Consider the following 11,822-nt stretch of genomic DNA (forward strand, 5'->3'; position numbering starts at 1 on the left):
AAAAAATATAGTGCTCTCTGTTTTGTTTCTGAATCACTAAAAATAGTCATTCCTACTAACTAGGTATGTGATATTAGACAAACAATCCTTTGAGTTTCTGCTTTGTCTCCTTTAAAATGGGATCATACTGACCTCACAGGTTGTTAACATTTTAGCGTCTCCCAGTAACAGACTATGAGCTCTACAAGGGCAAAGCCACAAAATCTTAAATGTCGTGCATGTAGCCTGGAATGTGTCCTATAAAATGTATGTTCAAAGAGTCAATGAATAAAGAAATGAATGAATAAATAAAATATATAAAAATATTTTTTTTAGTAAAAATGTAAACATGTTAATATGCAATAAATTTATATTAATTTTTTTGCCTTGGACAATCCTATAACAAGAATTTGGCAGCTTCAGTTGATTAAATATCATCTGTAGCATTTGGTTATGAGAGTATGTTAAAAGAATTTATGAATATTTTGTTTTGATGTTTTCATAAGTCATTATGGCCAAAGGCAAAGTCAAATCAGTTATGATATCAAGACCAAAATCAGAGTAGGTATAAAATAGGGCTGAGTTGATTCACTAACTGCAGAGAGTATAAAAGTGAAACGAGAGTATATCTAGCTGCTAGCTACTGTGTTCTTTGTTTCATTTCATGGATTGAACATCTTGGGAATTTTATTCTACTCTCCATTCACAGGAGAATATCATAAGAGAAGACTTTGTAATCATTGTGTCAATCCCTTACATCCTCATCCCCAAAGAAAACTAAATAAATAAAAGTGTAATATTATGTTAATAATAGATATTTAAGGCCAGGCCGAAATTCTGAGGCCATGTCAATATCCTACATAATTTTATCAGTGCTAATACATATAATTGCTTTTAATTTTCATATTTTGTACTTTAGAATCTCTAATCAGTGAAGTTGATACTGTTGACATGGCTCAAACTAGAGTGGGTGATTTTAGAATCAGTGACAATAAACACAAAAAAAGGTGTTTTCTTCCTTGTTAGGAGAAAATCTTCTTTCAACTAATTTCAGTCTCCCGTGACAACTGGCCAAAGAAGTATAGGAAAAACGTGAGGAAACAAATTTAGGTATCTTGAATCTTAAATATTTAGTAAGTAACAATAGACAAAGCATACAGGGCTAATGAGAAATAATCAGGGCCAAGTTCAAAAGAAATTGAATACATTCTTTTATTCAGTCTAATTTTCTTCTTCTTTTTTTTTTTTTAATCTCATATAGTTTTTTTCTCCCTCAATTGTTGTTCTGGAATTAATAATTACTATAATTTAAGAATGATCAGAGAACCAATATTTTCTGGAGATAAAAGTAAACAGTTTTTTGAGTACTCACTCCAATCAAACAGCAATGGAAACAAAAACACAACTCTGCTGGATAAGTGTAATAGATTTGAATTTCCTTATTTCATACTTCAAATCCATGAATTTTCATGAGAAATTTATTACTCTCTTGTTATTAACTTCCTTAACTTCTTAAAACTAATAAATCAAGAGACTAAGCCAGACATGAGAGAAGTTCTAATATTTTTATCTGCTCTTGGACTAAAGTCTTTTACTTTATTAATAATTCCTAATGTATTTTATTAATGTAATACCTTAAAATTCATTAAGAGCCTTCATACACATCCATACAGTTTACCCTTTCTACAAATTTGCGACGGAAATATTTTATATGTATAAATAAATATAGGTATATAATCAAATGTTATAAATATTAAATCCATTAAGCACAGGAGAAAACTGAAACTCACAGAGATCTTAGTGACCCTCTATAGTAACAAGACATAAATGAGAGTACCAGAACTCTGTCTGGAGATTCTAAAAATCTATTAGTTTTTTCATTATGTCAAAGTAAATATGTCCATTTTAACAGAGATACCAAAACCACCACCAATTATTAAACCACTTATTACCACTTTCAAAGTATTTCAAAATAATTGATATGGCTAATAAATATCAAGCAATAAATATCATCTGCTTATAGTTAAAAAGAAATGCTTTAAAATCTAAACCTAATTTTCGAGTACCAGTTTACTGCACTATGATTAAATGCTATAGCATTTTTATGGATAAAGTCTGGCAACACTCACCTCTTTCTGACGGTACTTAATCGCCAATTTTAGTCTTGCAAGGTCATTTCCACTTTGTTCTTCTATGAGACTATTGTCATCTCGATAATTAAGAATAATTTCTAGTTCTCTAGAACTTCTTGTCTGATCCAGTAGGTCCTTAGCAAATTGTTTACACTGTCGTGACAGCTCCTCATACTCTGACTTGAATTCATTTTCCACCTTGCTCAATTCCTGAAGCTCCCAACTTAACTGAAAAGCTGTGAGAAAAGGATCTTCGCTTGATAGTGCAATGAGAGAGGGGCTGGCCAAGGCCTTGTAAATGTTGAGTCTGGAGCGTGAGTGGCGGAGGCTATCCACATCTGAACTGGAGACGCATTCAACGCAGTTACAGCGGACCTCATGGGGTCTGGGCACTGAGACTCCTTTCTGAACTAAAAGTTTTATTATCTCATAATTATTAGTGTGAGCTGCCAAAATGATTGGTGTAATGTCCGGAGTAAATTCAGAGAACTGCTTGTCAAGGAGTATGGGAGGCACCTAGAAAAAAGAGAAAAACAGAAGTGATGAATATTTATCCATTTGTTCAAGCCTGTGAATTTCAAACAGCGTGCCATCGCAATGTTGAACAAGGTTCATAAATTTTGCCAGTCTTTTACAGGAGAGATATGACTTTTTCTTCTCCCCAAAAAACAAGAGAAAATTAGAGAAAAAATAACTTTATTCTTTCTTTAATCTGAATTCCAGTATCTTATGCAATCATTTTTAAATTTAAATAATGTCACTATCTATGTTTCTTTGTAAAACTTCTCATAGTGAAACATTCATTAACGTTCATTTTTCACCATTTACAATTTGAACAGTTAAGGAATGTTTGTATAATGCAACCAACTGAGTTGTTGAAAATTCACATAAATGATATAAATGTGATACCCAGTCCTTTACAAATATAAAATTACTGTCATTGGGTTTTTTAATTTTCAAGTATAAATAGTCTCAAAAAACTGTTTACTATTATCTCCAGTAATACTTCAGATGAGGCACTTTAACAATATTCAAAAAGATTAAGTGTACAAAGTGTATCATTATGAACTATCTTTGTCCTTTGTTATAGTCTTTGTTTTAAAGTCTATTTTGTCTGATATAAATATTGCTACCTCAGCTTTTTTTTCCTTTTTTATTTGCATGAAATATCTTTTTTCATTCCTTTACTTTCAGTATGTGTGTGTGTGTGTGGTGATCTGAAGTCTCTTGTAGACAGCATATGTAAGGGTCTTGTTTTCTTATTAATTCAGCCATCCTATGTCTTTTGATTGGCACATTTAATCTATTTAAATTTAAAGTGATTATTGATAGTATGTAGTTATTGCCATTTTATTATTCATATTTATGTTCTTTTTTTTTTGGTTCCTTCTTCTTTAAAAAGTTCCTTTAACATTTCTTATAAGACTGATATGGTGGTGATAAATTTGTTTAGCTTTTTCTTGCCTGTGAGCTTTTTATTTTTCCTTTGATTCCGAATGATAGCCTTGCTGAATAGAGGCGTTTTGGTTGTAGGTCCTTGGTTTTAATCACTTTGACTATTTCAAGCCAATCTCTTCTGGCCTGCAAAGTTTCTGTTGAGAAATCAGCTGACAATCTTATAGGCGCTCCATTGTAAGTAACTAATTACGTTTCTCTTGCTGATTTTAGGATTCTATGTCTTTAACCTTTGGCATTTTAACTATTTATGATATATCTTGTGAGCCTGTTTGGTTTCATTTTGTTTGGGACCCTCTATGCTTCCTGGACGTATATGTCTATTTTCTTCACCAGGTTAGAAAAGTTTTTCATTATTATTTCTCCAAATAGGTGTTCAATTTCTTGCTCTCTCTCTTCCCCCTGGCAGTGCCTCTATGATGTGGATATTGGCATACTTCATGTCCCAGAGGTCCCTTGAACAATCCTCATTTTTAAAATTATTTTTTTCTTTTTGCTATTCTGATTGGGTGTTTTGAGCTACTGTGTCTTCCAAGTCACTGATTCAATCCTCTGCTCCATCTAGTCTTTTGTTCATTCCTTTTAGTGTATTCTTCACTTCACTTATTGTATTCTTCATTTCTGATTGATTCTTTTTTTTTTTTTTTTTTAGGTTTCTATGTCCTTTTTTTATGCTCACTAGGTCTTTGTGAAGTCCTCACTGAGTTCATCTATTCTTCCCCTAAATTCATTAAGCATCCTTAAACCATTGTTTTGACCTCTGCATCTGGTAGATTGTGTACTTCCATTTTGTTTAGTTCTTTTGCTGGAGTTTTCACCTGTTCTTTCATTTGGAAAATTTTTCTTTGTTTTCTCATTTTGGCTGCCTCCCTGTGTTTTTTTTTTTTTTTTTTCCTCTATGTATTAGGTAGATCTGCTATGTCTCCCAGTCTTGGCAGGGTGGCCTTATATAGTAGGTGTCCTGTGGGGCCCAGGGGCACAGTCTTTCCTGGTCACCTGAGCCGGATGCTCTAGGACTGTGAATTATGTGGATTGTATATGACCGCTTGTTGTAGTTGAACCTTGACTGGCTGTAATGACTGGTCAGGACCACAGTAGAAGAGCTGCTGTGAAGGGGAGCTAACCCCACAGAGCAGAATTTACCTTAGTGGGGCTCTGGTGCCTGCCGAGTCAACCCTTTTGGTGTGCCATTTGTGGAACTAATCAGATGGTGCTCCATTGTGGTCTGAAACTGGCCATCGGGTGCCTTGGTTCTGGGGACTCTTGGGAATGTCTCTCGTGCTGACCTAGGTCTGCCACAATCTGTGTCCTACTCAGGATCCTCTGGCTAGAGCAGAAAGTGATTTGAGGTGGGTAGCTGCTTGTGTTGATCCTAGAGGCATGTGCGAAAGGCAACGCTATGAACCGAAGTGGGCTGCCACTAGTACTGGGACTGGGGCCACTCAGCAAAAGGCTCAGAAGAGATTGGCATGCTGAGGTCAGCCGCTGCCTGTCTGGGGCCCCTGGATCTTTGAGAATTTTAAGGAAAGTCTTCAGCAAGGGCTGAGGCCAGCTGCCTATGGGGAACGGTAACTAAAAGAGGCTTGGAGAGTATGCGAGTTAGGTAGGGTGGGGTCTCAGGGAGTCACCAGGGTGGGGCAAGTGGTGTTCACCAAGATAATGCAGGTTCAGACTTGGTTTCTGCCTGCCTGTACCTTCAGGCTGTATTGGAGGAAGGGTCAACACAAGAACAATGGTGGCTGCCCTCACAGCCCTCATTCTGAAGCGACACAATTCAGTTTCTCCCCACATGTTCTTGGTGTTTTTCAAGCTGCTATCCCTAGACTGGAGCTTAGAGCGAGTGTTTGTGAGCAAGTGAGTCTGTGCTTGAGCTCTTTAAGAGGACACCTGGGTCTACAGTAGCCCTCCCTCTCACCTGGATAGAGTTCCTGCTGATTTTCACAGCCAAATGTGGGGTCTCCTCTTCCCAGCACTGAGCTGGGGAGCCTGGTGTAATGCTGGGACTTCTCATTCCTCAGAGGTTACCTTGACAGCAGAAATATTTCTCCCAATTCTCAACTGCCACATGAGTTGATAATAGGGACCAGCCATTTTGCATCTCGGCCTCTCCTATCAGTCTTGATATTGCCTCTTCTTTATATCCTTAGTTATAGGAGTTCCATTTAGCTAGTCTTCAGATGGTTCTCCAGGGTAATTGTTTTATAATTTAATTGTAATTTTGATGAAGTCATGGGAGGAGGTGAACACAGCATCTACCTACTCTGCCATCTTGACCTGAAGTATAGTTATACTGATATTTGATTTACGAAATCTTAAAATAAGTGGCTATGGAAACTCTTTATTTGATTACAATCTTTCTTGCTCCCAACTTATTTTTCTGACTGACAATCTACTTTTCTTTCCCAGAGATGTTGACTTCATAAATAATCAAGTAATACATTGAAAAAATAGTTAGTGATTTGTTTTAAAACTAAGATTTCCTCTGCAATAGAAGTCTTTTAATTCTTCAGTTTTTTTTTTTTAAATTTGTATTTTATCTCCTGCATTCCTAACATCCGATATATGATTAAAAATGGTAGCAGAACAAAAGAGGACTAGCTTCATGCTTTTTGGTTTCACTATCCCTCTATGGTATATTTTCAAGATAAGAGGTGCTGCTTTGTTAATATCATTGTTTTATGTTCCCCAGTGAATCAGGTCATCTGTGTGTTTATGTACAATTTCTTTTGAATTATACTCCAGGAACAGTAATGAGGAAAATAATATAATAGGCACTATTTAGTAAGTATCTGCTAGACACATTAACCTCTACCATTTGTTATTCACATATTATAGATGAGGACACTCAGCAAGTAAGTGAAAGGCCTGCTCTTTAAGCCGAGGTCCACCTGTCTGACACCCAAGCCTGTATGAGCTACACCATGATGATTTACGATATTTGGTTTAATATTTATTCCTGCTGGCAAAAAGTCATAGTGGCATCTATGAAAATAAAAGCTACATAAGGATAAGTTTAGCAGGCATGGCAGAAAAAAATGATGACACATGTTATATTAAAATATGCTGCTAGTAAAATATGAAGGAAACCACAACAGGATCAAAAAGAAAACAACCATGTAGAGAAAACCAATACTCATATGAAACTTTAATCATACTACTTTTAAGTAGAGGTGTAAGCTTTATAAGTGAATAATAAAACCTGTATGTTTTTAATCCATCTGGCCATTTAAAATATCCATTTATTTTATCAGAAACACTATATAAGGATTAAAAGGATAAAATTATCTATTTGAAATATATGCAGTTAGTTGATAATGAAGATAGTAACAAACACTATTTTTTAAATGTGCTTATAAATATTAGAGGAACCTAAGTGGCTGTTGAAATAGTCTTTTACATTCAAGCACATTCAATACATACATCTTTATTTTTTAAGTAGTCTATTTTAAAGATAGCATTAATGGAAAATTTAATAATATATTTATTACAAAAAGAAAAAATACATTAATCAAAACTGAACAAGAGGTAATCTTTAACTATAAGTATTTTCTATGGCAGACATTTAGGGAAAACAAAACTTTAAGTAAATAAGTTCTTATAATAAATGTATATACCCCATACAGATACAATTTAAAAGGCATAGAAATCTATGCCTTTTAAAATTGTCAACATTTTATTAACTATCAAATAAAAATTTGAAGAATTTTTCAAGAAGTTTTATAAAAACATAATATAATATGAACATATTGAAAAGCATGCATTTTTCAGAAAAAAAATACCTATCTGTCATTATGTTAAATAAAGATATATTAAATAATTGATTAAAATATGTGAGAATAAATAAGAATAAATATTGTTTATAAGTTTTAATACTAAATAAATCATTATGAATTTATAATTTTTTAAATATATGAACACCTCTAATTTTATTTTTTGCAGTAATTTTTATTTTTGAAAATCATTTTTAAATGGAACTACTGTATAGGACCACTAAAATAAACAATAATTTATTAGTCAAAATTATTTAATTTTATAATTATTTAATTTTAATTATTTTGGAGTTTCCTCTTACTCTAAAATATTTTGTAAATTAATCAACAAATTATATGTTGTCTTTACCATTAACTGCCTATTGCTCAGCTGGTCATACACCACTAAACATTGGGATCTGTTTGTTCCTTAGGAGTGTGCTGGGACTCTGAGCATCCAGTGAGCAGGCACACATTAGATTATATCCAGGTCCCAGAGGGCAGGTGTTGGGGCCTATTTCATTCCATTAAAAAATAATAAGAAAACAAAAACACTTAAAATTTTTTCTGTTATTGAGTACTAATCACATGACTGAATCAATTATTACATGATGTTTAAAAATTGGAGATTTTCTTATTTTATCATTGCTTCTACATTTACTAACTTTCATTCTTCTATACATAAAATTTTGCCCTCTACTCCTTTTTATTATTGGGTATTACTGTGGACCCATGAATCTGTCCTTTATTTTATTCAATATATTTTGTTATTGTTTTAATTATTAATTTGAACTTATTGAGGTATAACATAATACAATAAAATGTACAAATATTAATGTACAGTTGACAGCTTTTTAAATGTGAACACACCTGTGTGACACATTCCAGATAAAATTTTAAAAAGTGCCTGCATCTCAGGTATCGCCTTCTTGTCACCTCACAGTCACTATATTTTGTAGTCATAAATCTAACTATTATCATAGATTACTTTCTCGTATCTTGGTATAAATTAAAGAGTATGAACTTGGTATAAATTAAAGAGTATGAACTTTTTAAGTCTAGCTTTCTTTGTTCAACATTAGCTCTTTAAAATACATTATTTTATCAGTAGAAATGATTTTTAATTTAATTCTGCATAATATTTAGATTTATGAATATAGCACAATTTGTTTATCATTCTATTATTGATAACATCTGTGTGGTTACAAGTCTGAGGTTATTAAGAATATTGCTCCTACATACATTTTTGTTTATGTCTGTTAATCTTGTATCTAGAAATGGAATTTTTGGGTCAAATAGTTTTCTTAAGTAGTTATACTAATTTTCATGCCCACTAGAAATTATACTTGGCATTGCCAATTATCTATCAATCTAGCTATGTACTTATTTATGCTATTCATCATATCAAGCAGTCATTTTGAATTGTTTTATTTATTTTTTAACAGTAATGGGTGTTGAATTTTGTCTTAGGTCTTTTCTTCTTCTATAGAGGTAATCAATCAAACTTGTTCTTCTTACTCCTAAAAGTATGGCAAAGTATATTAATAAATTTCTTAATGTTAAAACATTATGAATTTCCTGAAATAAATCCCATTTGTTCAAATGCATAATAATTTTAATATAGCTAATATTTTTATTTAGATTTTTTTGTATCAATGCTCATAATGAGATTGATTTATAATCTTTACTTTGCCATCTTCATCAAGTTTTAGTATCAGAGTTATGCTTACTTCATAAAGAGAATATGGATGTTCTCCTTTCGTGGAAGACAGGGAGATATGCCCCTCAGATCTTCCTTCAAGAAAAGACTAGCTGCCTATCTGCACAAGTACAGGCCACTAACAGCCTCCAGCTTTTCACCCCTTCACGTTCTTCTTCAACTTTGGAGCCTAGGACAATGACTGAACAACCAGGCTAGACAAGGGTCTAGCTATGGCCACTCTAATGATTTTCCTCTGAGCTTTATTTCCATGGGCAGAAGCTTTTATCAAGTCTGCATTATGGTCTAATGGCTTGCCCCTCTCAATCCTGCTTTTGTTCTTTTTACTTTCAAAGTTGTTATTTTCCAATAAGTCATTTTTAGAAAATAACATCTCATTGTCAACTACTTGAAGAATCCAAATTGTGATCTTTCTATTTTTAATACTGTGGAATAAATAAGTACCATTGAAATTATCTGATCTTTGTAAATTCAAAATTACCCTTTGTCAAACTAAAAAGCTTTTGCACAGCAGAAGAAATCATCGGAAAGACAGATGCAACCATCTGAATGGGAGAAGATATTTACAAATAACGTCTCTGATAAAGGGCTAATATCACAAATATACAAAGAACTCATACAACTCAACAACAAAAAAACAAGCAATCCAATTAAAAATGGGCAAAGGGCCTAAATAGACACTTCTTCCAGGAAGATATACAAATGGCCAACAGAAATTAAAAAATGCTCAACTTCACTATCTATTAAGGAAATGTAAAACAAAACCACAATGAGATACTACTTCACACCTGTTAGAATAGCTATCATCAACAGGATGACTAATAAAAAGTGTTGGAAAGATTGTAAGTAAAAAAGAACCCTCATATACTGCTGGTGGGTGTGTAAATTGATACAGCCACTATAGAGAACAGTATGGAGGTTCCTCAAAAAATTTAGAATAGAATTACCATATGACCAAGAAATCTCTCTTCTGGATATGTCCCTCCAAATTTGAAAACATTTATTCAAAAAGTTATATGCACCTTGATGTTCATAGCAGCATTATTCACAGTGACTAAGACATGGAAACAACTGAAGTGCCCTTTGATAGGTGATTGTATATAGAAGATGTGGTACATATCTACAATGTAATATTACTCAGCCATAAGAAAAGATGAAATATTGCCATTCGTGATAACATGGATGGATCTTGAGATTATCATGCAAAGTGAAATAAGTCAGACAGAAAAAATTAACTATATGATATCAATATATGTAGAATATAAAACTGAAAGCAACAAATGAACAAGACAGAGACTCATGAACATGGACAATAGTTTAGCTGTTACCAGAGGGAAGGGGTGGAGTGGGGCAAGTAGATAAGAGTAAAGAAGGTCAAATATATAGTGACTACAGGAAACTTAACTTTGGGTGGTGAACATACAATGCAATATACATATGATGTATTATTGATTTGTACAGTTGAAACATATATAATTTTATTAATCAATGTTACCTAAATAAATTTAATTAAAAAATTACCCCGTAAAATCATCAGTGCTTGGGATATTTATTCAGTAACTTTTCCTAATTATTATACGAAAATTAGTCTGTTTGGCCTTTCTATCAGTTATAGGGTCAGTTTGTATAAGTTGCATTTTCCTAGCACATCTGAGTTCATTTAGAAAAACTAGTTTTAAATATGCAAGGATTCAGGTAATGCTATGCTCACATGGCCTTCCTGTAGAATCTACTAGGGGATGAAATGATGCAGAACTGAGAAAAGGACAGATGATGAGTATTAAATGTATGTAATAGTTAATCTAAGATCAATACAAAGGCAGAAAAATGTATTATTTATCAATTATTTTTATGTTCTGAAAATGAAGAGAGAGATGGGAGGAACTGTGGAATAAAAGGCTTTATATGTAAACAACTAATAGAATGGAAGCTTTAGTAAAATAGCAAGGGGCCACTAAGATTTTATAAAAGGTATTACTATAAAATAGAAACCATTCTAAATTATGAGAAAAGTACAGGCATTGAGAACCTTCAATTCTTTCCTCCTCTACAGCAAAGATTATTGTTCCAAAATATGAATTTCTTCAGACAATCGCCTTTCTTAAAATACTATCATGACTTATAATTCTTTGAAATTCAACAATATATTCATACTTCAATCAACAAATATTTATTGAATCTGTTGTATGACACTGCATTAGACTGAAAATTAAGAAAAACAAAGATGAAATAATCTATATTCACAAAGAGATAACTGCCATATTTGACAGACTACTAGAACGCACAATCTAAATCTCTCAACCAAATTAATTCAAATGTTTACTAATTTATTAAAATCCAACACCATAATAGTATTGTGTAAAATACACTGAAAAATAAGAAACAAGTGTTTTTCTTTTTTTACCTTTTTTTGATTTTGTTTTTTATTTTTTCCAGCTTATTGAAATATAATAGACAATTAGTTGCTTGTATTTACATTGTACAATTCAATGAGTTTTTTCATTTGTAGTTGGCATAAAATAATATACCATTTTCAGTTGTATAGCATAGTGATCAAATATCCAACATAACTCACAAAGTGATCACTCCTAATCTAGTACCCTTCTTCCTCCTTACATATTTACTACATTATTAACCATCTTCTTCATGCTACAATCTACATCTCCATATCTATTCTGCAACTATTCATTTGTACCTCTTAATCCGTTTGCCATTTTTTTGTCCCCCACTATCCCTCTCTCATCTAATAGCTCTCAAAATATTCTCTGTATCTATGAGTTTATTTCC

At 32.7% G+C, this 11,822-nt stretch overlaps 1 protein-coding gene across 4 annotated transcripts in view; it reads right to left on the reverse strand.

The window, feature by feature from the left end:
* The window catches only part of TRPC4 (transient receptor potential cation channel subfamily C member 4), a 223,809-nt gene that overhangs the window by 106,019 nt on the left and 105,968 nt on the right, over positions 1 to 11,822 (reverse strand). For 3 of the 4 annotated variants that reach the window (XM_011361850.1, XM_011361852.2, XM_011361854.2), the window contains exon 3: positions 2,109 to 2,627. The exons of the other annotated variant lie outside the window; for it this stretch is intronic. In XM_011361850.1, the coding sequence (XP_011360152.1) occupies positions 2,109 to 2,627 (519 nt within the window). The remainder of the gene's footprint in view (positions 1 to 2,108; positions 2,628 to 11,822) is intronic. 4 annotated transcript variants of the gene reach the window in all.

This window comes from Pteropus vampyrus, unplaced genomic scaffold, assembly GCF_000151845.1.
Source record: "Pteropus vampyrus isolate Shadow unplaced genomic scaffold, Pvam_2.0 Scaffold71, whole genome shotgun sequence".
Classification (NCBI taxonomy): Eukaryota; Metazoa; Chordata; class Mammalia; order Chiroptera; family Pteropodidae; genus Pteropus; species Pteropus vampyrus.